Consider the following 27,136-nt stretch of genomic DNA (forward strand, 5'->3'; position numbering starts at 1 on the left):
CCCGGCCGGCAGCACCGGGGTGCGTGTCCCCCCCGCGGACCCCCCGCGCTGCGCGCCCCGCTCCCGCCTCCGCGCCGGAATCGCTCCGCCCCTTCCCCTCCCTCCTCCCTCCTCCTTCCTCGCTCCTCCTCCTCCTCCTTCTCCTCCTTCTCCCTCGCCTCCTCCTCCTCCTCCTCCTCCTCCTCCTGCTCTGCTCCCCTCCCGCGGCGGCGGCGCGGGGCGCGGCGGGGCTCGGGCGCTCCCGCTCCCCTTTGTTCGCTGCGCCGATGGCGGCCGGGCCGGGTGGCGGCCCCGGGGCCCCCAGCGAGGCGGAGGCGGCGCAGCTCTGCCGCAGCCTGGAGGTGGGCACCGTCATGACCCTCTTCTACTCCAAAAAGTCGCAGCGACCCGAGCGGAAAACTTTCCAGGTGAAGCTGGAGACGCGGCAGGTCACCTGGAGCCGCGGCTCCGAGAAGGTCGAGGGGGCCGGTGAGTGCGCGGCGGGGGGACCCCGGCGGAGAGGGGCGGCAGAGGGGCTGCGCTCCTTCGGGCGGGGGTGCGGGGCCGGAGCCCTCCCGGGAGCCGCCGTTCGGGGAGCGCCGGGGGCTGGGTGGCGAGGAGGAAGGGGAAAAAATGAAAAATAATGAACCCCCAGGCTGTCCGTGCCCGGCATTTCCCCGCGAGCAGCCTGGGGGGCGGAGGGGGGTCCGGGTCCCAGCGCGGGGCCGGCCCCGACCACCCTGTGCACGGGGGATGCGCGGGCTGGTGCCGCCACTGCCGCCGCCCAGCGCCGCCTCCCAACTTTCCGCATCCCTGATCGGCACCAAACTTCCCCTGGGATAAACGAGGTGTTTTCCCGGGTGGTGCCTTGGCGAGCAGCACCTAAGGGCCGTAGGGAGCCTCAGAAGGAGGCAGGATTAGTGTGAGCCCTTTCGCGGTTGCACGTCGGAGCAACAGATGAGACCAGACGGAAAACGCAAAGAGTAGGAAAACCAACCCAGAATGTTGTACTGTAGTTCCGTCCTCTTCCCCGTTGTCCTCTGCATATCAGCCAGAGAGTTATGGCACAGGGTCAGGCGAGTGCTGCTGTAACAGCACCGGTTCCTGTGCTGGATGGGGACGAGGAGGACAGAGGAAAGGATGCATAGGAAACCTGAGCGTCAAACCACAAAGATGTGTGGGAACGGGGTGAGATCTGGCATGCCCTGCACTCTTATCCTCGGTGTTGGTTTCCCAGGTTCTCTTAAATTATCTTTCCCACCCCTGTGTGCACCAGTACGAGGCCAGGGTCTCTGTCCTGTGCTGGACGTGAGAAAAAGGGGATGTGCACGAAGGCCAGGTGGTGGGAGAGCTGGTGCTGCAGGCTGTGGCACTGGCCTTCCCCATGCTGAGGGATGCAACTGAGGCCCACCAAGGCCAGGGAGGAGTGGTCATCTCTCCTGACAAGTGCTGCTGGCCCAGGGTGGAAAGGTGGGATGCTGTCAGTACCAGGGGCTCAGATGAGGAAAGGGCATGGTGGCCGCATCTCTGGCAGGTCCACAAAATGCCACAAAATGGGGCTTTGGTTTGCCCTAAGACCCTTCGAGTCCTCTACCTTCTGCCTTGTGGTGTCTCCAAGCAAGTCTGGGGGGAGCCTTGGGCTCTTTTAGCATCATGAGAATGTGAAGCTCCCCGATCTCTTTCCCAGAATAGCCTCTGGGAGTGATGAGGCAGTGTGAGAGGGAGGAGAGAGCAGCACTCTATTGACCCTGGGATTAAGTTGTTCTTAAACTAAGGCACAGCAAACATTGGTTTTGCTGGGGAGACTCTGGTCTTGGGCAGAGCCTACAGACCACGTGTGCCCATGATGGGACAGAGGTCCCCACTGGTGTCTGCACAGGTGATTGTTCCTGGGGACAGACCTAGGTGTACCCCTGTAACCTGGGACCTTCACTTGGGGGAAATCTAGAGAACTTTAGCTTCTGTACCAGAACTGTGGGCGTAACGATGCTAAAGCCATGGCTGCAAGGAATTATTGTGCTGTGCAGACATCCAAGAGCAGACCAGTGAAAGCAAAGAGAGTGTCCCAGGGACTGAGATGATCGTGTTTCTTTTAATGTCACAGTGGAAAATTCCTTGAGGCTTCTCTACTGTGCCACAGGCGAGTTGTCTGGCTGGTGGGTTCGGGCTCTGGGCTCTCCAGGTGCCTCCCAACGCTCACGTGTGACCCTCCCAAGGGGCAAGGTGGACTTCACTGGACACAGAGGACATCAGACTGAAGAGCTGCTGTATCTTCAGCCCCATCTCTCTGATGCTGGATGCTTCCCCCATGGCCTCCTCTCTCACCTGAGCATCTCGCCCTGTCCTCGGTCCCCTCCTCTGGTGTCACCCAGCACCCTGAGCTCGCAGGGCTGAGGAGCAGAGCTTTGCTTTAACACTTCCTGGACAGAACTGTGGGAGCTCCAGGTGGAAATATCAGCCTGTGTACACAAATAGTGACTAGGTTTCTAGGCAGGCAAGGCAGAGCCACGGGATCGATGGCCAGCAGTACTAGGTTCTTGGCCAGCTTCCCTATTTTTATCTGGATGTGCTTTCTGGGCAGAAAAAGGATGCCTGGGAAAAGCCAGGTGTGTGACAGCTCCTGGCAAACACACAATTCCCCTCCTGGCTCATCCCCTTGAGGCCAACATTGACATGGCCATGGTGGGAACCAGAGGGGGAAGTAATCTGGAGCTGAGCTCATCACTTCCAGTGCAGGGTAGTTCCAGCTGTGAGCAATGACTGATCCAGTTCTACCCATGAAGACAAGCCATGCCAGCATCAGGAGCAGTAGGTTGGGGCTGGTAGGAAGGTTGGATTTTGCTTTTAATGGTGGTACTGGTTTGGCCCCAGCTTGCACTGTGAGAGTAGCCAGCTGTCAGGAGGTGAGATGTTCCTTCCCATGGAACAGTATCCCCACCAAACAATGTCTGGGGGCCTACAGGTCAAAGATTGCTGTGTTCATGGGTCAGTAATGGATGTTCTTGTGTTTCTCTAGAGCTGGAGACCACCAGGGAGCTTTAGACCACCCTGGATATGAGTTAATTGTCTAAGTAGGAATGATTCTGGGGTTTTGTCCATTTCAGAACAGGTGAATATCCACAGTATATCACATACTGTGGAGGTTTTGGGCTTAGGGCATGCCTGTGTGGATGGCCATGTCTTGGAGAGGTTTGTCTCCATGGACACCAAGTATAGATGATCTGTACTCCTGTCTCTGCTCCTGGTGGGTTGTGCAGAAAGGAGATGTGTATTTGTCCCAGGGAGGGGTGGGCAAAGATGGGGGACCTGGCTCCATGCCTGACAGTGTTGGGGAGAGCACAGCCCCCGTTGCTGCAGCTTGGGAAGCTCCTGTTGCATGGTGGGCAGTGCACGAAGGGACAAAGGGTCAGCTGGCTCATCTGCAGGTGGCCTCAAGCACGCGGGTTAAAGCTGCAGTGTGCCAGGAGGAGAGGGCTCTGGGCACAGCCACTGCCATCGTGCCTTGGTGTGGTGCTGCTGATTTCACAGCTTTGCCATCACTGTCAGAGGTGTCTTGGAGCCGCTGCTGCCCCAGGATCTGCGGGGGCTGGTCTGTCAGTACTTCTGATCTCTGCTGAACTCTGGGGGCTTGCAACAGGCAACCAGTTCTTTGCCTTAAAAACAATGTTTGGGTGGTGCTTGGCTTTCTGTGCACAGATGTGGAGCTTAGAGGGGAGCAGAGCCTGAGCAGGCTGAAAGTCACCCCAGTGCTGGAGAGAGGCCCAGAGAACCCCTGTCCCTTGTGCCTGTGGTGCCTCAACAGCATGGGGCTGTCATTCTGAGTTCCCTCACCCTGCCACGCTGCCCTGCCCAGAGGTGATGTGCCACCCTTTGTTTCAAGTTACTTACTGAAGCAAGCAGAGTCTGACTAACCTCTGCAAGGAACTTTTGGCACTTAAGGACAAAGGCTTCTGTGTGCTTCAGCATCTCCTAACAGCAGGGAGGTTGGACCAGGGAGATGCTGGCTGGGGAGGAGCCTGTGTAGATGTGGCACCTGGGGACATGGTGTGGACCTGGCAGTGCTGGGTTAATGGTTGGACTGGATGGTCTTAGAGGACTTTTCCAACCCTAATGATTCTGTGATTCTGTGAAAGGTTGGGTGGCATCACTGGAGCTGCCCAGCTTTGCCTGCCCGTGAGCCGGGAGGTGCTGGGAGACCACGAGCGAGGAGCCCTTGCTGGTGTGAGAGCCCTCTCCTCATCCCCTGCCTTGTGTAGGGCTTTGTGAGCGCTGCATAAAGAGTGACCTTGTGTGCTGACTGTCACTGTGTGTGTCCCCCACGTCTGCCCTCCGTGAGCAGCTCCGGCTGGGCAGCGGGCAGAGCAGGGCCTGCAGCCAGCTGGGCTGCCACAGGAAGAGCCTCTTCTCTTGGACAGGACCCTGCTCTTCGCTGAGCTCTTCAGCTCACTCCAGAGTGCTGAGAATCTCTGTGAGCTGAGGGCTGGGAGGAGGGGGAAGCTCTCCTGGGCAGGAAGCCTTTCCCCTTCCAAAGCAGTTGCTTTCTTGTCCTGTAACTTTTTCAAAACTGTGCAAAATGCAATCCTGGTTTGTGCCAACAAAAAAAAAAAAAAAGAAAAGAAAAAGGCGGTTTTTTTCAATTAATACTTGTTTTTATCCATAGGGTTCCAGCTAGGTTTAATTACCAATGCATTGCTTTCTTGCTAATCAACTCTGCAGAGGGCCTGGCTGCTACAATAGAAGAGTGCTAATAATTTTCTATTCTTTTTGTTAATCACCCAGAGCAAAGTAGAGCTAATCTCTCAAGTCAGTTGTCTTTTATGTTTTTTTTTTTCCTAAACTTCCTGTGTTAACTGATTCTTTATTTTTAATAAAAAAGGGTCTTGCATTCTTACCTTCATATGCTGGGGGCTTATAGGCCAGCTTCAAATTAAACTGTTTGCCTTGAAACACGTCAGAAAATTCAGAGAGTTTGCTCAGAGAGTGAGCTGAAAATTTGGAGCAGATGTTTGTTTTATAGGAGAGAGAGAGGAGAAAAAAAACTACCTCAAAAAAACCCTGGTTGCATTCTTGCTTTCAGTGAAATGAGCTCAGTCCCTTGGAGGTGGAGAAAAGCCATTGCCTGTGTGAAAGAAAAGAAATGAGCTGTAAAATATTAATGCAAAGTGGCTCTGAAGTGTGGCTCGTACTCGCCTCAGCCGTTTCAAGCACCAGCCTCTTTCATTAGTCCACTGGGGCACAGCGTTTTCTTTCTTAATTATGTTTTTTTTGGGGCCGTTGGCTTAAGCTGAGGAGCTTGGAGCTCTTAAGAAGCGAGCAAGCCAGAAATGGTTTTCAAGGATGAAATAACTTCAGAGTGGGCTCCTCTTGGGGTGCAGGATGGCTTCTGCACTGGAGGGTCCCCTCCTGCTCCACCACCCACGGATGCAGGATGCTGCCCCTGCTGTGGGCAGGAATGGAGGAGGGAACTCACCTTGAGGTGCCTGGAGCAGGGGGCTGCAGAATGGCCGGGGTGGGAAGGGGGGAGTGTGGCTTGTGACTGTCAGAGTGGTTGAAGCTTCCCTTGCTGACACTCTGCCGTGGGAGTTTCTCAAGGGCAGGTTTTTTGTGTTGTTACCAGTCCCCTTCCTGCTTACGATGGGCATTTGTGCTACACACAAAGCAAGTGAGCTCTGCTCTGCCTTCACCTCCAAACTGAAACAGCCTCTCCCCTCACTTCACATCCCTTTGTCATCCCAGTTTTATTCTTGGTAGCATCTTCCAGGAGGAGCAGGTTAAAAGACCCCTGCTCTTGCAGTAAGATGCATTACCTCCTCCTTTGGCATCTCAAAAGCTTCTCTGCAACCTGGGGAGCAGCTGGAAGTTGGCTGGCTGGGAGGGCAGTGTTTCCTCTAGTACCTGCACCCACGTCATCCGTCCATCTGGTTGCTTCCTCTGCCAGTCAGCCACGTGGAAGGAATTGGCTTGTGGGGTTCAAGCCCACTAATTAGAATGTGCTGGAGAGGTTTTGCATAGTGTTGGACTGATTATTTCTCAACTACATCAAGGGCCTGAGTTTTTCAGGGCTTGGCTTTCTCCTCGCCTGTTGGCTGGACACCATGTGTGGCGACAGGAGCACCTGAGTGAGCTGGATCTGAACATCTGGCCTTGCAGAGAGCGTGCAAAGAGGTGCCACGCTCAGCTCCGTCACCTGGCACAGTTCTGTTGTGGGATTTCGTACAGGACTTTAATGTGCCCCATCTCCAAGCTGAGGGGCTGAGCCAGCAGTTGCCCAACCCCGTCTGTGATCTCTCTGCTGCTCTGTTTGAGCTGCCTTGGCTGCACAGCGTCGATGGCCATCCTTATCTCAAAGCATTTGCTCGGCTCCGTTATCTGATGGCAGTGGCTGCACTGTGAACATCCCCAGGACATGCCGACTGTCAGCTGTGCCCGTGGCCTGTCCCCCTGTGAGCAGGCCTGTGACCGCCTGCATATCTTACAGATTGCAGACACAGGAGGAAGGGCTCTGCAGCCTCGGCAGGAGTCAGGGCTAAAGTCCCCAGCCCTGAGCAGTCCTGAGGTCCCAGTCCCCAAGTGCTGCTTGTGGCAGAGCAGGCTCGGCCACTGAGTTGCTCAGGAGTGCAGACTTTGTGTAAATTTTGTGTTCCTGGGAACCTGGGCACTGCTCTTGGGCTGGGACCTTCCCCTCCAGAGAGCACTGGGGCTGTTGTGTCCCTTTGGAACTGACCCAGATCAAACCAGTGTGCCTGGCCAGGATGTAAAACTTGGCAACACTTGGAATGGAGCAGGAGCTCTCAGAACAGACCCTCAGTTGTGACTTGCCTTACAGTTTTGGCTACATCACACAAACTTCTCGAGTTGCAGACTTATTGATGAGCTGCAGCAGCTCAGCCCATGGATGGCAACTTCAGAAGCTGCTGGAAGTGGAGCATGTTTGACTGCGTGTCCAACTTCTCTGTCTCTGCCAAAGTGGGGTCCTGCTGGAGTTGGCTTGACAGACATTTCATGCTGAGCATCTCATCCAGGCCGTGGGACTGAATGGCAGGAGCTGTGAGCTCTCTTCCACATGAGCCTGTGATTGCTGTCCTGCAGGACTGTGGGAATACCCCAGCACTACACTGGTGCTGGGCTGTGGTCTGGTAGTGACTGGCCGACAGTGACAGTCTGTGCTTTATGCAGGGTCAGCCAAGAGCTGGGCTGGTGGTTTTGGGCTCAGAGGTGTGTGACACTGGCTCTAGGAGCTGTGTGGCCTGGCAGGGCTGCAGCCAGCCCCTGTGCTGTGTCCCTGCTCCCAAGCTGTTGCACGTTTGGTGAGACCCAGTGTAAAGCTCACAGCGAAGGAGGGTGTGGGGAGTCCAGGAAGAACTTGCAGCGTGTGGTGAGGAGGTGTGGGCCTTTGAGCACAGAAAACCCGAGCAGCTCTGAGTTTAAAAGCCACTGTCTGAACCTAAAAGGAAATGTCTGAAGTCAGTGGAGAAGACTTTTTACTTTTCTAGTGTTCTCTGAGGTTTAAGGGCAGTAGAAATCAGAAAATTTTGAAGCTCTTACAATGCTTTTGAAAAGTTCCCCCCCACATCCTCCCTTCTTCCCCTTGGCCAAACAGGCTTGGAGAGTGGATGGTGGACGATGATGCTGGAGTAGAGCAACTGCAGGGATACCTGTCTAGAGAAGGATAAAAGGAGACAGGTCTGAGTATCCAACAGATGTACAGCAGCTGTATGGAGAGAGCTGTGTGGTGCCTGACGTCTGGGGATGCTCACAGAAACCTGTGTCTGTCCCAGCAAACCTGTGAGCTCACTTGGTCATGGTGTTTGCTGCTGCTGGCTGTGCTGCTGGGGTCCCATATGAGATCAGTTTAACATCTATCACAACCCCTGCCAGTGACTGTATCCTGCTTGCACGGGGGTGGGTGGGTGATCTCATGGCTTTTCCCTGCTCATCTGTTCCGCCAAGCGTGGTTTCGCTGCCGGAGGTGTTACATCAGACAGTGGTGGGAGGGTATCTTCCAGACTGGGGAGAGCCCTTAGGAAGGGACATGGTGACAGGAGCCATTCCTAAAGGGACTCTGTAGTGCCGGAAAAAGCTGTCCTTCTAAATGGTTTTAATCTTTTAAGTTTTGAGTATTCCTATTTTGCACAAAGTGCTGTTTTACATGGAAAAAGCTTGACTCCAATGAGAAACTTCCTCATTTCTGAGAATTTTCAGCCTTTCTGAAGGTTCCCCAGCACTCGGAACTCTAGGCCAGGGCTGTCTGCTTCTGATCTGCCAGGCTCATCCCTCCTGTCCCAGGTGTCCATATCTCTGAGCACCTTGCTGCCTCTCGATCTGTCCTTGTCATCTATTGAACACCTTGATACGCTGGATGGCAGGAGGATTTGGGATTGTGGAGCACCCTGAGCACCCAAACAGCCACGGGCTGGTGTTTCTAGCAGAAGCTGGCCACTCTAAATCTGTACAAGTCAGAGCTTTAGGATGCTGCCAGCCCATACTCTGAAAGTCTTTGTGATTTTTCAAACTACTTTTTAGCTCGAGCTCTGCTGTCCCTGTGGTCTGGTGGCTCTTTAGCCTGATTGGAATGGGGCGTCCTGAACTTGGCTGGCTGGGGAGCTGTGGAAAGCCTTCTAGAGTCTGGGGTGGACCTCTCCCTTGTTTTCATTTGCACCTCCTCCCTTCTATTTGCAAACATTTGTGGTTCTGAGGTTTTGGTCAGTGCCCTCTTGTACTGTCAGTAGGGTGCCCTAGAGCGTTCCTGGCTGCCCAAGCCAGGCAAACCCATGGTGCTGGTTTAAAGTCTTCCCAGGGAAGGTCATGGTCTGGCACATGATCTCCTGTGATGTGGGATGCTGTGCTGAGCTGTTTGCCCACTGGCTTTAAGGACACAATGGCCAAAAGCCACAGCAGAAGGGGCAGGACTGTGACTCACAGGTCGTGTTTTCTCCCCAACCCATTACAAATGCATTTCTTTTCTTTTTCTTGGAATATTACTCTTTTTTTTTTTCCTGCCTTGACATATGGAATCCCAGACCTGTGCTGCCTTGTGTTTGGAGCTCACCCTTTTATCCATGTGGGGTGTGCAGGATTCCTGCCTTCCCAGTCATGGACCTTCAGGAAGTGACCTACTGACTGAATTGTCTTAGGGACAAGGGTTGCCTTTTCTGCTAGCTCCAAACTCCCTACCTCAGGAGCTGGATGTGGGGTGTGTCCCCTCCTGCCCTGCCGGGATCCCAGTGCCTGGAGGGATGGCTGCAGGAGGGCCACTGTGCTCTGGGTGACACACAGTAATGCTGTGGCTGCTCTGCTGCCTCCTGACTCCAGGAGCTGTTCCAACTGTCCTCCTCTCCATCTCTGCTGGAGCTCCTCTGATTCCCTCTATGGCATCCTGTGCTCCTCTCCTCCTGGGATTGCCCCGTGCAGAGCCCCATCCTGCTCCCTTTGAGCATCACCCCGTGGTAGGGCCAGGCCAGGCAGGGCTGGAAATCGCCACATCAAGGAAGGCTGTCACTGCAGGCTGTGCTCCGCAGGGACGCTGGGTAGAACAGCTGCTTGAGAGTCTTTTTCCTGTTTACTTGCTCCCAGAAGTGCTGATGGTGTGGTGATTAAGGGACATCCCCCCTGCATGTGCTGGTGCATCCTTCATCCCTCCTCCTCCTCCTCCTCACCTCCGGGGGTGTAATCCTCAGCTCAGGTCAGATAACAGGGCTGGCTGCAGGTGGGGGCTTGGCCGTGTTGGGAGCAGGGAATGTCCGAGAGGACTTTCACCCCCTTGGCTCCCTGCCCTGGAAATCTGCGCCCCATAGATCTGCTTCCCAGCTGGCGGGAGGTGGGGCAGGGACTGGCTGGGTTTGTTTGCTGAGCATTTGGACACTGCCTGTCAAGGTCCTTCTTGGTGTGAGGCTCTCGTGCCCCTGGGCTCATCAGAGCAGGACACAGAGCCTGCTGCCTTGTCTCTCCAAGCTCCTGTGCTTGGGTACTTGTCCCTTAGACATCACTCATCCACCTCTGGCTCCTCTTGCCAGGATTCCAGGGCACTCTGGATACCCCCCTTCTCTCCTGAGCTTGCAGTCCTTGTCCTGTTAAGTCCTTGTCCCTGCCAGCTCACAGCCCTCCTCAGCTTCAGAAAACCCAAAAGCTGTGTCCCTGGTTCCAGAGCAGGCCCCAAGCAGTGCCGGGGCAGTGGGGAGTTGGCTCTGCTTGTCTCTGTGTCCCAGCAAAGCAGCAGAAATTGATTTTTGTTGGATTTTTTTTCTCTTCCACATCTCACATGTCCTGTAGTGCCTTGCGTCAGCCTGTTCTCAAGGTCTTGCTGCTGGTTGGAGTATTGCCCCTGTAATCCCCAGCAGCTCTGGCTCTGGGGCACCTCACCTCTAGAGGTGAGGGCGTGAAATTTTTGGAGCATTGATACATCAGGTTTGATATGAACCATGGAGCAGGTTGGAGTACAAGCAGGAAGAGGTCTCCAGTTCTGGGAGGTCATTTAAAAAAAAAACAATCCCAGGTGGTTTCACACCATCACCATGAGCTTCTGCTTCTTCCCCATAAACTGAAAATGCTGTTGGCCTGCTGGGGCAGTGTGTGGCTTGGATAGTGTCTGCTCAGTGCCTGGACATCTTCAGTGGATGGTGCTGTAAGGAGGTGCCCTTGGCTGGTTATCCCCCAAAATCTTGCCTTGGCGTTGGCAGGTGAAGCCAGCCCAGGGGAGTCCCATTGTGGTTAGTGCCGGTAAAGCAAATCTGGTGGAAAGGGAAGGGAGAGTCACTGTTTCCATTTCCAGCCACGTTGGGACAGGTTTGATTTCACCAGCAGCTGCTCTGGTTCATGTTGGGGTGGGTGGAAGGGACTCTTGCGGAGAATCCAGGGAGGAAGGAGGTGCCAGGAGGAGGTGCCTCCTGCATTTATTGGTTGAGCTGGTCCTGCCCTTGGGCCTCTCCACACACAGTTGGCACGGAGGCAGATCGAGGGGAGGGCACACATCTGGAGTCACATCTGTGCTCTGGCAAATACTCAACCCTGCCAGTCTCAGAACAGCTTTTGAGTTGAGCACGGGGTAGGAAGAGGTCAGGCTGTTGTGGTGACCTCGAACAGCTCAGCAGCAGATGGGATCTTTATCCAATCCTTCTCTTCCCAACATGTCCCTCACACTGCAGAGTTCAAGCCCTGGTAGGGACAGGGACAAGCCACTTCTCTTGCCCACTGAGGGTCCTGGCCTACAGGCACCTCTGTTGTTAAATCGCTGTCACGGAAACGTGATTGCCTCGTCTGGTGGGATGGATGAAAACTGAGTCACAGCATCTGAACATGGCTGACATTTGCTGCCACTGTGACAAATCTTTTCTGTCCTTTGGTTTTCACTCCTTGCCTTTGTGCCCCGTCCTGGGGACAGTGTGTGGTCTCTCTTGTCTCCAGTTGCTTTGTGACAGGGCATAATCCCTGGGCATGAAAGTTGAGAAGGCACCTTTGTTGGGTGCAGAAATCCCCAAAATGCTCCAAGGAGAGCTTCCTGCTCTCCTGTCCTGTTGGACACTTGGGTCCCCAGATCCACCTCTGCCAGGGCTTCCTCACTGGCCCTGGCAGGCTCCCGGCTGTCAGGCTGTGAGCTGGTGAGCTGTGCATTTGGAACTGCTGGGTTGCCATATCTGCCCTTCTGTCCTGCTTGGTCCCATCCCCTTCCCCTGACTGGCAGGGAGCACTCTGGCTGGCTGAGAGCCTGGGGACATCAGTGACCCTCTAAGGTCCAGGAGAGGGATGCAGAGATGTTGCACAGAAGGGCTCCCTGTTCAGCCCTTCCATGAAGGACACCTGCCCAGAGAGCGGCTTCCTTGAGCCTCTCACCCCGTTCCATGCTGAGACACAGCATGTTTTGGTGCCTCCTCGATCTGTCCCTGTCCACCCGTGGATCTCCTTACAGCTGTACAGAGATCAGCTTCCCTGGAGGGAGGAAGAGTGGCAGAGGCAGGAGCTGTGCTCACAGATCTTCATCCCATCCTCCCTCCGGTTCATTCTGCTCCTTTAAGGTCATTGCATTTCTCTCCCAGGCAGGGCTGAGGGGGATGGAACCCGCGATGCTGTGCAGAATAAAGGTCACCTTGGGGGTGGATTGTGGAGCCTTTCCTAAACAGGCTGTCCAGAGCACCAGTGCTGAGCTTCCCCTTTCCAGATGAGTCAGTGGAACTTTGTGCCTCTCAGACAGAGCGATGACTGAAGGGTCTCTCCGCTGGCTGCCACCAGCCTGATTTCATCTGGGACAGGGACACCAACATCTTCAGAGCAGCATCTGTGCAAGCAAGATCTGGGGCTTTGCCTCAGCTGGAGCAGCTCTGCCTCTCTTTGGGGTGGAGATGTGCTCCCATGTCCTGTGTGGTGACAGTGCAACAAGTCCAGGGCTCTCACAGGTGCCAGCCTTGTGTGTGGGAGTGGGTACAAGCAGCAGCCCTGGATGCCCGTCTTGGGATTTGGTATAAAACCCCACAGCTTCACAAAGACAAAATTTCCATGGCGGACAAGAGGGATCCCCAGTGCATTCCAGAAGGAGGATTGCTGGAGCCCTCTCCTGGCATCTGCCATCTGCTGCCTGTCTCCTTGAGCTCCCCACCACTGCCTGTGGGCAGAGGCTGTGAGGTAGCAGCATCCTGCTTCACTCACTTGGAGGATCAGCTTTGGTTTTTTACCCATATTTTCTTGCAGCTGAGGGGGAGCGGGAGAGATGTGCTGACGATAACAGGTCAGGCAGCTGCCAGCCCACAGCTGCCTCTGGTTCTCACATCAAGAGGATGTTCAAGAGCTCTTGAAGGCCACCTGTGTGAGGCTGATGCTGGCAAGGCTGCCTGGGAAGAGGCCACCATGCCCTGTAGAAGCAATGTCTGTCCCTCTGTCTCCCTGTTCCAACCCCTAAGGTGGGATATGTGTGGGGTGGAGGAGGGAAAGTTTCTTCCTCACATCCTCTCCTCCAGCCCGCAGAGCGATGCAGCAGCGCAGCATGTCCTAATCTCCGGGCTCATCTCCTGTAGCTTCCTCTGCAGGTGATAAGGATTTTGGAGGGGGGACAGGGGAGGGAGGAACAGGAGCTCAGAAGCCACAGCACATGTGACTGGGGGGGCACAGCAGAGGCAGTGGCAGGCAGAGGCTCAGGCAGGAAGCCCCGGTGCCCACAGAGCAGCCAGCGCATCCCCGTGTGCCCTGCGTGGGCTGCACAGGGCCGCCACTGCTGCCCAGGTGCCACTTCCCAGGTGGTGTTTAAGCTCTCTGCCAGATCCACTCATTCCATGTTGAGTGACGGAGATTGTTGAGAGGTGAGCCAGGATCTGAGTTGGGATCCAGGCTAGCCCCAGTCACCCTGGCTAATCGGGAGCTCCCCGTGTCCCATCTCCAGCCCACTGAGCTGTTTTTTCCCCCAGCATCTCCTCTCCCAAGGTGCTTTCTGCATGGATGTTGCTGGCTCTGGGGTAGTGCTATTGAGACAGTTGCTTCGTAGCAAAATCCAGTGGCTTGGAGAAAAAATCCAGTTTGCTGATGCAGGTGAGATGAAGTACCTTGTTAGAACAACCTGAGACACAGCTGAGCTGAGTCTGGAGGGGAAAATAACTTTCCATCTTTTCCTGAGGCAGAAGTACCACCTGCATGTTGTAGCAACAGGAGCAGTGGGATCCAGTGGCCCCCTGGGCACCAGGATGGCTCCTCCATGGGACAGCAAAGGAAGTGACAGAACATTTTACAGGGATTTTGGTGCCTAACTCAAAGGCCTTTTTAGTTCATAGGGGGTGAGGGATGCACTGGGGCACAGGGTGCTGCTGGTTTGGTGATTGTTGGCCTCCGTGGATGCCTCAGCCATGCTCTCTGCCCTCTGAAAAACCAGTTAAGGTCAAATGAGAGGCCTCAGCTGGTTTCTTGTTGTCCTGTCTGGATAAGCCATCTGTTAATGGCACTGGCTCTTCCTCTGGAAACCTGATAGCCGATGCTGAGCAGCGCGGGGGGGTGCGGTAACCTCGTCTCTGAGCAGGGATGTCAAATTCACCATTCCTCTGTCTGCTTTAGGCTTGTCGATGAAGGGAAGCTTGTGGGCTTGAGAGGTTGAGCTGTTACCACTCTGAACACCAATACTAATGTGAGATGCACTCCTAATTGGTTGGGCTGACTGCTTGGCTTCTTGCGAAGGGGTACAAAGGGCAGGACCCCACTTTTTGCGCTCATTACGGGGGTGACACGGAGCCACCTCAGTTTCTACCCTGCAGCCGAATCCCAGCTCAGGTGGTTGCCATCTGCCCCATTCCTCTCGCAGCCCGGCCCGGGGATGGGGCTGTGCAGGGACAAACCCGGGGCTCGGCAGGTGGATGGGCTCGATAAACAGCGAAGGGCAGGCGACGGGCTCCAGACTGCGAGGTGCCTGAGGGCTCTGGCCCCCGGCCAGAGAAGCACTTAGAGCTCTCCGGCCGTTCCCGAGCTCACGGGGGAGTTCTGGTGGGGTTTTTGTTGTTCTTGCAGGCGGTGTTGGGTTGCAGCGGCAGAGCCGAGGCGCTGAGCGGGTGCGGAGCAGCCCCGGCTGGGCAGGGCTGCCCGGGGCGATCGGCGGCTGTGGGTGCCCGCAGGAGCTCCGGTGAGCCGGGATCCTCCTCCAGGCTCCTGCAGCTCCTAATGCCCACTGCTGGCCCGAGTATCCCCTTCAGGGGGCTCCCTCTGAGATAAGGGAGCTGGCACTGCTTTGCTCTCCACGCTGTTGCATAATAGATTTTTCTTGTTTTCTACTCACACACACATACGTGTCTTTTTCCTCTTTCTCCCTGGGGGCCGCCTGACCCCCCGGTGCCCCTTCCAGTGATGGGAAGCCTGGGGATGACCACATGGCTGTGCTCAGTGGGATCCACAGTGCTAAATAGCAGGAAGACTCTTTTTGTAAATCTCTTTTTCTTTGCCAGAGTGAGTAGGCTGGAGGCTTTTCTGCTGCCCCCGGGCAGGATCGGTCCATGCCGGCCAGCTGAGGTCAGGCTGGGCTGGCAGTGACCCTGTGGCTCTCACTGCACCAGTTCTCCCCAGGGAGACACAGACCCAGCAGTGCCTGTTGAGGGGGTGGGTGTTTGCTTGGAGGCTGTCCCTGATAAACCCATCCTGGAAAGTAATCTGGCTAAACGTTCTTTTTGTTGGCTTTTTTTATTTTTTTATTTTTTAAAATTGAATCAGTTTTCCATCTTTCCAAAAATCCTCTGGAGGTGGCGATTTTGCAACCCTCAGAGCCTGTTCCAGGCTGTCCTTATCCTTACATGTTACAACACCCTATCCATCAGCGGGTAAATGAGCCTTGGATGAAGTTTCAGTTTTAAATGACTTCAAGGGTGGATCTGGTTTTCATGTAACCAGAGGGTAATTTGGTGGGTTTTTTTCTTACATGATGAGGGAGGTGGATCTGGGGTCAGCTTTTTCTTTCTGATGCAACCCACTCCTGCTGAAAGGATGGCTCTTTGCCCAGAAATGTGACCCTTTTTTTTGTTTTGTTTTGTTTTTTTTCCTTCAGTGCTGGAGGCAAAGGGGGCCAGGCTGTTTCTTCTGGCAGTGGGCTGGAGGGAAGTTTGGGAGGCTGTGAAGGGCACAACTGTTTGTACAGCCGTGGCACAGCTCAGTGTGCAATGTGGAACTATGTGGGGAGCTCAGAGCATCTCTGGGCTGGATGGGCTTTGCTGCCTCCTTCCTGGAGCCTCTCCTGGCTCCTGTCTGCACACCCACCCGGCAGGGCTGGAGAGGAGCCAGCCCACTCCAGGCCTCCCATCTCATCCGCTGCTCATCCGTCCCTGCCTGCTGCTGGTTCTTCTCTGGGGCATCCAGCTCTGCCAGGCTGCAGCAGGGCTTATATTCCATCAGAGAGCTTCCTTCTGCCATCACTGTGGGACCAGGTTCTTCCTCTCTCGCCACATCCCAGATGGGATAAGGACCAGTTTGTGCACTCTGTCTCTCAGCACGCTCTGGGAGAGGGCAGCTTGGGGAGGCTCACCTTGGTGACAGAGGACTTGTCTTTGGAGGGCTTACCCCTGGTCACCTGTCCTTGTTCCCCTGCCCAGGTGTGCGTGTGGCCTGTGGAGCTGGGACCTCACCAGGTGCTTGACCCCGTGTCTTTGCCCACATCCTTGGCAGGCCTTTCCCAGCAAGGGCTCAAGGTGCAGCCCCGTGGTGGGACACGTGGGTTGTGTCACGGAGCCCACACCACCGCTGATTGGGAAACTCGCTGGTGCTGAGCATGGCAGAGCCTCCAGAGTGTCTCTGGGAGACCTGAGCTGGAGCCAAATCCCTCCACCCCTCCTTTCCCTGGTGGCTCCCGGTCCTGCGCTGCCGGAGGGAGGCTTGGTGCAGGGCAGCATCGCTTCAGCCCTCGCTGGTTCAGGATGGTGGCATTTGTGCTTGCTGTGCTTCCTGCTCAGAGTCACTTCCTTGCAGCTGTGAGGGGGCCAGGAAGGTGTTGGAGGCAGCGGGTGGGAGAGGCTCTGTGCTGCTCTGTGGTGAGAAGAGGGCTGCACAAACCAAACCCCAAAGCCGCCTTCCCCGGCACTCTCGGGCAGGTTTGGGAGGACGAGAGAGAGGAGCAAGCAGCTGCAAGCATGCGTGGGCTGCAGGTTCCTGCCCGATCCTCACGGAGGCTGCCCTTTGCCCTAGGAATTCCCTGCGTGCTTTTGGCCTTGATAAGCACCTCACTTGCTCCAGGGCTCTCTCCACTGCGTGGATTTTAGGTATGCACTTTGTAACGACAGCTCTGCCTCACTGCTTAGTAACCTGTTGGTGCTCTGTGCAGGGAGGGGTGAGCACACGGCCAACACTGCAGCATCCCAAAGTGCAGACAGGATGCTTGCAGTCTGGTGCAAAGGCAGGCCAGGAATATTGCAGCACCTTCCTTTGGTAGTTAGTTATTGCCTGGTAAATTACTATGAAAACCCATCTGCCAGGTTTTTCCCCACTGTGTTGGTCAAACCCTGTGTCCTCCGAGGACAGGATTGGCCTTCAACCTCCCCGTGCATGTCCTGGATGCAAAGACCTGAACTGTGATATGGGGTTTTATGGGCTAAAATAACCCTCTGTGTCACTATGGATGTGAGCACATGGGCAAGGTTATGGCAGGGCATGCTAACATTTGAACTGCCAACCAGCTCCTTTCCAAAGGGTAGGTGATGCCTCAAAAACTCCTGCTTAGTCTAGGAAGCTTGTCTGTCCTTCCTTTGCAGCCCCAAGGAACTGGATCTTTCTCTGCTCTTGTCACAACTTGGTGAGCTTTGGAGGGTTATTAGATTCACAGAATATCCTGACAAGGATCATCAAGTCCGACTCCTGGCTCTGCACAGGACATCCCCAAAATTCATACAGTGATCAGTCTGGATATATCCTGTGCCAGGCAATGAGCAGGCTGCCATTGTCTCCAGAGACACCCACAGTGCTGCACAAGAGCAGGATCCAAGAGAGGATCCCACATTCTTTGTGCTTTACAAGTCCTCCCAAAGTCAATCCCTGTGTCTGCCTTGCCCTGGGGTTTGGAGAGAGCATCATCTCTCATGATGCAGTTTAGTGCTGTCGGTGGCTGCTGCGGGTGATGAGCAGGTCACATTTCTGCCTGGTTTTGAACTGCAGTAAATAGAAATGAAAGGCAACACGATCCACAGTGAGCACAGTAAGTGGAGTTTAATTGGGATGAATTACATGCCAGGTTTGCAGTAATCTCCGTCCTGCATTGCTCAGAAGCATCATCTGCTTTGGAAACGTGACTCAGAAATGTTGTTATTTGATTCCCACGAGTATTTAAGAAATTATTTTTCCAGGAAGCAAAGATTCTTGGGTTTGGGTTGGGTTTTGGTTTTTGTTGGGTTTTTTTTTCTTTTTTTTTTTTTGCCTTGCTGCTGTTGTTGTTTTCTCTTTGTTCTATGGCAATAGGAGTCCTTTCCCAGAATTTCCTCTGGGGAGGGAGGCTGTGAGATGCTCCCTTACCGGTGTCTCTTCAGCTCCTTCTCCTTGCTTGGCACTAATGCTCCAGCATGCTCACAGCTGCCCCGTCCTGGGGATCCCTGTGGGGAAGACATTCAGCCACTTTTGGGGAACACAGAGGAAAATGGGAGATGGTGGCTGGGGGGAACCTCCTAGGGAAGCAGTAAGAGGGGGCTGTGCTTACAGGCTGCAGGCCTGGGGCTGCCATCATGTAATAGGTGGTAACCCAGCTCTTCAGATGACTAAATCCACTTCATCTGTGCCCTTCCTTCTCCAGTGCCAAGGGAATTCCAAGCTATTCACTGAACATCCCCTTTGTTTTCCCTTTCTCTCAGTGGACATTCGTGAAATCAAAGAGATTCGTCCAGGAAAGAACTCCCGCGATTTTGACCGGTACCAGGAGGATCCATGTTTCCGACCAGACCACTCTCACTGCTTTGTTGTCCTCTATGGCACAGAATTCCGGCTGAAGACCCTCAGCTTGCAAGGTAGAGCTCTCGTGGCCCTGGGGTTGTGCCAGCACAGGGCTGAGGCAGAACGTCATCCTCACAGGACCTAAACAGCCTTGTTGCTTGGGGACAAAGATAACTCCCAGCTCTGGGGAGCTGAAGGAGCAGGGGCAAGAGGTTCAGCCAGCCACATTCATCCCAGAGGAGAGGAGCAGGAGCTTGCCAGGGAGAGGAGCCAGCCAGAGCAACTGCGTGGTGGGGCAATGTTAGCAGAAGGGGGATGAAGCAAGGAATAGGGGATATAAAGTGCTGGGGATAGTCCCAAGAGGTTTGGGTTGGTGATCAGCCTCTGTGTCCCTTCTTCCCACTTCTCCTGTGCACTTCCCACAGCCACTTCTGAGGATGAGGTCAATATGTGGATCAAGGGGCTGAACTGGCTGGTGGCAGACACTCTGAGGGCACCCACCCCCCTGCAGATTGAAAGGTGAGGAAAACTTGTCCTTTCCCTGTACTTGTTTGCTTTTTTCCCTTTTCTGTCTGTTTTGACAGAAAAAGGTGAGCACAGTGACCCTCTCTGAGCTGCACAGACCCGGCACTTCTGCCTCTGCACTCCAGAGGCTTCATCCTGTTGACCCCAGAGTTTGATCTCATGCATCAGGGAGAAGGAGTTTTACCATGAAATTGATGTTTCCCCGTGTGCACAGCCTGTATTATCTGTAGCGCTTCAGTGCAGAGGCATTTTTAAAGCAGAGCATGTCACCTGTATGAAAACAGGGTAGGCTGCCCCTGGAAAGGGGACAGAGCTGGGCTCTCTGGTGGGAAGGAGGGATGTGGGAGTGGATGGTGTGGCACTGAGCATCTTCCAGACGCAGATTGGAACATGGGCTGGTTGTTGAGGAGCTGGGGCTGAGCGTGTACCTGTTTGTGCCTTCCTGCCCAGGTGGCTCCGGAAGCAGTTCTACTCCCTGGATCGCAATCGGGAAGACAGGTAAGGAGGGAGAAACTTGCAGTCGTGTTCAGGGAAGGGTTTGAGCTGGGTGGGTTCACCTTTGACTTGAAACCCCAGCCTTCGTTTGGATTTTTTGTTGGGTTCTTTAGGCTTTTAATGTTCATTTCTAAGGAGCCTTAAATCCAAGTCCCAAACTTCCCTGGTTGATTTTAACTGAATTTTTAAAAATCATTAAGAAGCTGTCTTGTTTCCCTGACCTGTTTCTCAGCTGTTTAGACCCAGTAACACCTTGGGAGCCCACAGCTGTGAAACACCTTCTCCCCAGCTGGCACCACCCAAGGAAGTAGACATCAAAGAGCCAAGAGACAGTTCAGGGCACCCCATCAGGGCTGAACTGGGTTGTGTTTATTCCTCTCCACCCTCTTTGGTCTGTTCTCATTTTCTGAGGCCCACGAGGCCATGGATCATCCCGTAGCTTGGCTTTGTGGGGCTCTTGGGTGTGTGAATGCTTAGTGATGTCCTAGCAAGTAAAATGTCATGCTTGTACCTGTCATGAGGAGGTGAGAGAAGGGAACTGGGTCATGATTCACCATGAGATAAGGGAGGAGACATTTTCCTGCTGGGGAGGTGAGTTCCACCACGCTCTGTTCTCAGTCCCACTGCCATCACCAGCTTTACAGTCCCCATGCTGGCTGCCTTTCTGCTCTTACTGAGCTGCTGCTGTTTGCCTCCTTTCATCCCTGGGACAGCTTTTCCCCTGTGATGTTAACTGAGCCCATTAACCTTTCAGCATTGATCTCCATGTTAATGTGCTCCCCTGGGGGCATCAGCCCTTGCCCCCCGGCTGCTGTGGAGCACGTGGGCCCCACCTGCCCCCTTTCCATGCTCCGATGTCTGGACAGGGCTTGCTGCAGAACACTGGGGTCCAGAGCATCCTCTGCTTTGTCCTTGCTGTGTCCCTCCCAGGACAGCCAGCCAGCCCTGACCAGCCTGCCAGGGGATAAATTCAGCCTGTCCGGGAGCAGGGCAGGAGTGTGTTGCATGGGGAAAATCCTGCTGCACTGGACATTTTTGCCTTTGCAGTGATTTATACTGTGGCGTGACGAGAGGACTGCTGGGTGCACGGGGATTTTGCGGAGGAGGGATAAATCCTCTCCGAGGCAGAAAGGGAAGGAGAGGAGCTTTAATCTGTTGCAGCTGCTCTGCATATGCTACACACCTTTCAGATCCAGGCTTGGGTTGTATGCACAGTGGTGGCTGGGCATAATATTTATAAATAAATATTTTATTTATTTATAATAATTCTGCAGTGGAGAGCACTGAGGCAGGTGCAGGAGTAGCTGTGTGGAGGTTTTGGAGGAGGAGTGCAGGAAAAGTGAAAATAATTGGTCCTTTTTTCCCTCTAAAAACTGTAAAACTGATGAAATGGCATCCCAACAGTACAAAAAGCAATTGCATGTACAGATCTGTCTGGCCAAGGCAGGTCAGCAGAGCTGACAGCCAGCTTGTTGCATCCCTGCTGTTTCCATTGATATCACCTTTCTATTAGCATTTAGAATTAAGGCAGCAAAATCCAATATATTCCTTCCCTGTCAACCGCAAGGGTTTTGCACTGAAACCTCTCCCTAATTAGGAGAGCTGCTGCTCCAGCCCAGGCAGTGAGAGGAACAAAACAGCAACAGAGGGGATGTAGAAAGATTTTGGGGTCTTCCCATTTTACAAACATTTTACAAGCATCCATGTGTTTTCCACAAGGTAGAGGCTACAGTTATGGGACATACACATCTCCTGGATTAAATTGTGGCCCTTGTGAGGCGTTTCAGCATTAAATTTAATATCACTGGGCTCTTTGCCTTTGCTCCTCAGCCTGGAAGTGGGTTTTCAAAGGGAACAGTGAGTTGTGATTTTTTGGGTTTTTTTTTTTTAAAAAAAGAAAAAACAAAAACCACTTGCACACCATCCTTGATCCTTTCCAGAACAGGCAGGGTTTTGGCAGCTGCAGAAATCATTCCCAACATTTGTGTACCCCATGCCTCAGCCTCTTGTGCCAGAGCCCTTTCCTCTTCTTTCCGCCTTCCCCGGCTGGGTGCCGGGATGTCCCTTCCAGCACACTGCAGATGGTGGCTGTTTTCGCTGGCTGCTGGGCCTTTGGGTATTTGTTTTTCCAAGGGAGGTTAGGTGGAAAGAGGAGGATAACAGGATGCTGGGGTTTTTTTCCTAACTGCTGTGGAGGAGACTGTTTCACCTCTGGCCAGGAGAGCTGCCCATGGCTGGGAGCAGCATTTACAGCACTGAGGGCTGGCAGGGGAATATTTCCATTCCCTGTGAGAGGGTTGGGCCTCTGGCCTGTTTGTCATGAAACCTTAAAAAAGTTCCGTAGAAAAAATCAGTTCGTTTATTTTGTTTTTACTTTCCAGTCTGAAAATACTACCGAGCTGTTAATGCAAGGTCTCCAACACTTTAACACCATGAATAACACACAGTAAATAAAATCCTTCCATACCCTGTCCTCCTCCTGAAGCTGAGAGGGAAATGCTGGTCACAGCTTTGACAGGACTTGCTCTTGTCACATCAACGAGCAGTGCTGTGCTCCAGCACCTCCTGTGAAACAGCTCAGCATCACCAGAGCTGAGTGTCAGCCCCAGCAGGTCTCCAGGGATGTCTGCTGCTGGTTCTGCTCTTCCAGCCCCTCCTGCTCTTTTTCCATGAGCTTTTTTGCAGTCTCATGCTCTCACCAAGAAGGGATTGCTGCAGAATGGCCCTGGGGAGTCTGGGTGTCCTGTTGGGGGTCCCATGACAACTGTTACGTGCTGTGGTTCCTGACACATGAGGGCATCTCTCATTGTACTCCTGGCTTGCTCCACACATTTCCCTGTCACCCATAGCTGGGACCCCCTGCCTGGGGGGTGTCACACAGCACCCTGCACATGACCATGGCTGCTGGGTGTGTTGGAGAAGGGAAGGAGCAGGATCTCCTCCCCAGAGCACTCACTCTGAGTCCCCAGGGTGACTTCACCTGCCCAGGGAGGTGGAGGTGCAGGGGGAGATACCGGCGCCAAGTGTGTTGCTGACTGTACAGCTGTGAGGGATGGGGAGGCTGAGGCCATTTCCCAGCTTTTTTTTTCTTCTTTTCTTTTCCTGTTCTACCAGTGAGTGGCAGGACCCTGCAACGTCCTGGGATGGCCGGGTGCTGGCCTTGAGCACGGCACAGGAGCTGGGCCAGGTCCTGCTCTGGCCGTGTGTGTCCGGGTCCCCAGGGCTCTGAGCCCAGGAACAAGGGCTCTCTGTGTCCCGCTGGCTGCCGAGCCCTCGCCTCTGCAGCGCCTGACACCAGCCGGTTTCTCCCTCTCCATGGAGCTCCCTCCATCCCTCCTCCTTCCTGTGCTGTTTGAGATGACCCTGCTTTCAGGGGAGAGCGTAAAAGAGATGTGGTGTACATGTCAGTGCCAGCGTGCACCACCCGGGTTAAATCCCCTGTGCAGGACATCTTCCCCGGTATTTGTATATTTGCACCCCAAAGCCATAAGGATTTCCAGGGTCAGACTTGCCCTGCTTTGTGGGATGGGGAGCATCCTGCATTCCCACGTGCTCAGTGGGGGACAAAAGCACCATCTGTGATTGCAGGGGTGGACTCCCAGGACTTGCTTTTAAGGCAGGAGCTGCCAGAAAATGATTGGACACAGACCCCTCTGCTACTAAATCCTGCAGATGGGAGGCATCCTCGTTTTTCCTTGCTGCAGGGCTGTTGCCCCATGTGGGAACAGCTCCAGAACAGGCAAGGGCAGCCCAGAGCTCCTTCCTGCCTGTCTCTGCTTGCTGGGGTGTGGGATCCTGCTCAGTGTTGACACTGGAGCTTTCCCTGGTCCAGGAACCAGCACATTTGGTGTGAAGGGCCTTGGGAAGCACAGCCACACTGGCTGCTCTGTGCCTGCGGTGTGTGTGGCTGGGAGAGCCCAGCTGGACATGACGTGGCAGTGCTGTGGCTGGGGACTGAAAATGGCTTTTTTCCTCTCCTTAAGATAAAATTAGCTGAGTCCTAACCACTTAGAGAGCCTGTCCTCCTCCAGCAGGCCAGGGAGTGGGTTTTGGAAGGGGATTGGTCACCCAGCATCCATGTTGGGGCACAGATCCTTGAAAAATGCTTCTTTTCTTGTCATTCCTTTAAAGCAGTGGGTGCTGCCTGTCAGCTGTGGCATCAGCTTGAGTGGGCTGAGGGTGCTGGGCTCGCCCTGCTCTGTCAGAAGCTTGTAGGAGCAGAGTTTGCAGTCCCCACTGACAATGCAGACATGTCTCTTTGCTCCCCACATCCTCCCCACCGTTCTGCCTTTGGTCTCAGCCTCAGCATCATTCTGGGGTCACACATCCGTCCTTGTGTCACAGCTGATGTCCCTTTGGGCACAGCCTCTCCGTGCACGTGGTGTTCCAGCCCCGGGTGAGACCCCTCCCCCCCAGACCTCCTGAACATGTGTCTCCTCTTTCCCCTGCCGAGCCAGGATCTCTGCCAAGGATCTGAAGAACATGTTGTCTCAGGTCAACTACCGCGTCCCCAACATGAGGTTCCTGCGGGAGAGACTCACGGTGAGTGCGTGACCCCTCCGCTCTGGGGACCCTCGGCACTCCATTGTCTGCCTTTGAGCAAAACCTGCTGGTGGTTAAGCTCCCAGGGAGTGTTTGCATATTGCAGAGCCTCCCAGCCTTTCCTGGGAGGGCCCCCACCCACGGTGGTGACTGAAGAGGTGCCAGCTCCCACTGGGTGCCACACCCTGGCCCATTTGTGGCCAGCACCCTCTTCTTACCCCACCCTGCCTCCCACACTCCCCTCATTGCTCCTGGATCCAGTCATGGGCTTGGTGCTGGTGGGGTAGAGTGCAGACCAGCTACCAGGTCCTGCATCCTGGCTCTTGCAACCCACTGCCACCAAGTGATGCTCTGCCAGCATCACCACTGACCTGGGGATGAAGGGTCATCTCGTGATGACCAGATGACCAGCTGTTCCCACCAGCACAGAACTCTGAGGCCAAAGAGTGGTGTATCCGAAGGAGAGCACACACTTTGGGTCTTGCAGTTTCCAGACACTTCAGATATTCTGGGCAAACAAAAAATCAAGTTATCCTTTTGTAACTGTTCAGGTAAGTGGTGACACTTTATCATCATGGTGATGCCTTCATGTGGGTGGGCCTGGGGAATCGTGGAACTCATTTTGGGATGTGCCTGTGTCCTGGGCACTGCAGGGTCCCACTGGGCACTGCAGGGTCCCACTGGCCCCAGCAGAGACTGTGGCAGATTTGTTAAGGTTGGAAAAACCCTCTAAAATTATTGAGTCCAACTGTTACCCTGCCATGTCCACCACTAAACCATGTCCCCAAGTGCCACAGCCACATGCTTTTTGAACACGTGCAGGGATAGTGACTCCACCACTGCCTGGGCAGCCTGTTCCAATGTCTGACCACTGTTTTCATGAATTTTTCATATTATCCATTCTGAACCTGGCATAACTTGAGGCCATTGCGCAGGAGGCAAGGTCTGGACAGGTTTTGGCCTTTTCCTCTTTTTTTCCCTGGGGATACTGGTGGGAGGAGACACTCCTTCAGCCATGCAGAGTTACCTGTGGCCCCTGTAAAACCTCTGGCTTTGATTTCTTTTTCAGGATGTGGAGCAGAGGAACGGGGATATCACGTACGGGCAGTTTGCGCAGCTCTACCGCAGCCTGATGTTCAGCGCCCAGAAAACAGTAAGAGCTGAATTCTCCAGGGGAGGAGAGGGAAGGGAGAAAGCATATTTCTTACTGGGCATTCCCTGTTAATTGACTTCTTAACCCTCGGGGTGAGCTCGTCTCCTGGGAGTAAAGGAGTTACTGAGTGCAAACCTAATGCTTGTGCTTCTTCTTTTGCAGATGGATGTCCCGTTCTTGGAAAGGTGGATAATTCTCTGTGTTTGCTGGGGAAGGGGCTGTTTCCTTTTGCTCCATAACATGCTTTGGGGCCTGCAGCAGGATGTTGGGATGAGGCATTATGCACTCCTCCTGCTCCTGTGCTGCCTGTGGTTCTGTGCTCTGAACAAGCATCTTTGCTGTAGACATTTCAGCTCAGGGCAGGAAAGGCTCCCTCCCTCCCAGACATCCCAGTGAGATCCAGCTCAGGTCAATTGGTTGATGTGAAGTGATCAGACCTTGAGCCATCTCCCAGGGATTATGCTCATGGTGGCTGCAGAGCCCTCCCCACCCAGGCTGTGATAGAAAGAGCTTGAATTTAGACACTGGCGCTAAAGAGTGAAAGACTTACTGACTTGTCCAGGTCGTTCCCAATGGTTTCCTTCCTTTTTTCCCTCTAACCATAGAAAAGAGTTGTCAGGACCCTCCGCAGACTGTCTGGCTCATCCCTCTGCCCAGGGCAGCCAGTGCTGCCCAGTCCACTTTGGGTTTTGTGGTGTTAGTGCCCAGCATGGCTCTTGGCTGTCCATTGTGGCTCACAGCAGTCATGGACCAGTCTTTTGAGATTATCAGCTTGCCTTCCTGAGTCCATATTCTCTGCATACCTGTAGGTCTGTCCTGTGCAGTCACCCCTTAACTACCCTGCCCCTATTTAGTTCTTTACACTCAGGTACAAGCCAGACCCCTCTATTTTTTTATTTCTTTTTTTTTACAAATCAGTCCTTCTAATGGTTTTTGCTGCCCTTCACCAGAGTTTCATGCTACCATGCCCTCATCTATGTGAATCCTGTACTGCTCCTGGAGCAGTCCCTGGTTCTGAGAGGTGGACATGTGTTTGCTCTCCTCAGCTCATCCCACTCCACTCCTTCAGTGCTGCATGCTCGGGGCACATCTGGCTGCACGTGCCAGGGAGGTGGCAGATGGCATCTCACGTGATGTGCTGCACGAGTGACTGAAGCTTCTCTCTCTCTGCTTGACTCAGGGGTGGAGAAAGGTCTGAGCACTTCAGGGTGTCGCTGCTGGAGCTGCAGAAGTTTTTGCTGGAGTACCAGAGGGTGAGCTCAACACAGGCAGTGGGGAGGGACAACGGGGCAGGCACTGGTGACATTAGGGATCCAGTGCTCCAAGGGCAGCCTTGCTGTGGAGCTGGGATGATTTGGCTGTGGGCTGCTCTGCCTGGCACAGCACATCTGTCTGGAGTGGGAGGTGTTGCAGGGGAAGCGCTGGGGAGGGCAAACCTGAACTCAGCCGGGCACCCTGGCCTGAAAGGAACCAGGAGATCTGGGAGGAGTGGGGGTCCCAGGAGGCAGGAACTGATCAGTGGAGGTTGACCCAGTGCCTGTGACCTTGGCCGGTTACCAAAGGTTTGCTGCAGCCAAGAGGTCCTGTCCATCCTGTTGCTCAGGAGGTGTCAGCAGTTCCTGAGGAGTACCTGATGGATTCAGCTGCTGATCTTTCAATTTAAAAGCAATCTTGGGTCATTCAGCAAGCACGACATGCAGGTGCAGGCACACACACAGGCACCAGCAGTGCAGTTGTGGGCAGCACAGACCCCTTGGCTCTTGCCAGGCTCCTGTCTCCTCCAGGAGGGCAGGGCTGGCTGGCAAAAGCACTGCCATGGCTCGTGGCTCCTGCTCTGCCCTGCCCCCCCACTGCCACCTCCCTGCCTGTGGTCTGCAGCCAGCAGGGAGTTAACCAGTGGGGAGATGCAGTGTTTTGGTGGCTAACAGAACAAACCCAGGGAGAGAGAGCCAAAGGAAGCTGGGTTGGCTTCTGCTGCCGAGGGAGGAGGGATGGCAGATGTGTTCAGAGGAGCTATCAGAGAGAAAAATGCACAGCATTGAGAAAATGAAGCCCACTCAGAAGCAGGGCAGATTTCCTCCTTGTGTG

At 54.3% G+C, this 27,136-nt stretch overlaps 1 protein-coding gene across 1 annotated transcript in view; it reads left to right on the forward strand.

Annotated features, from left to right (window-relative positions):
• Window positions 1–202: 202 nt before the first annotated feature.
• Window positions 203–27,136, forward strand: part of PLCG1 (phospholipase C gamma 1) — a 42,069-nt gene continuing 15,135 nt past the window's right edge. Inside the window, 8 exon segments of the mRNA XM_039563176.1 lie at window positions 203–468; window positions 18,255–18,407; window positions 18,759–18,852; window positions 19,309–19,356; window positions 23,811–23,895; window positions 24,965–25,048; window positions 25,211–25,233; window positions 26,229–26,301. Of these exon segments, the coding sequence (XP_039419110.1) occupies window positions 267–468; window positions 18,255–18,407; window positions 18,759–18,852; window positions 19,309–19,356; window positions 23,811–23,895; window positions 24,965–25,048; window positions 25,211–25,233; window positions 26,229–26,301 (762 nt within the window). The 5' untranslated portion in view covers window positions 203–266.

The sequence above is a fragment of the Corvus cornix genome, chromosome 20 (assembly GCF_000738735.6).
Source record: "Corvus cornix cornix isolate S_Up_H32 chromosome 20, ASM73873v5, whole genome shotgun sequence".
Classification (NCBI taxonomy): Eukaryota; Metazoa; Chordata; class Aves; order Passeriformes; family Corvidae; genus Corvus; species Corvus cornix.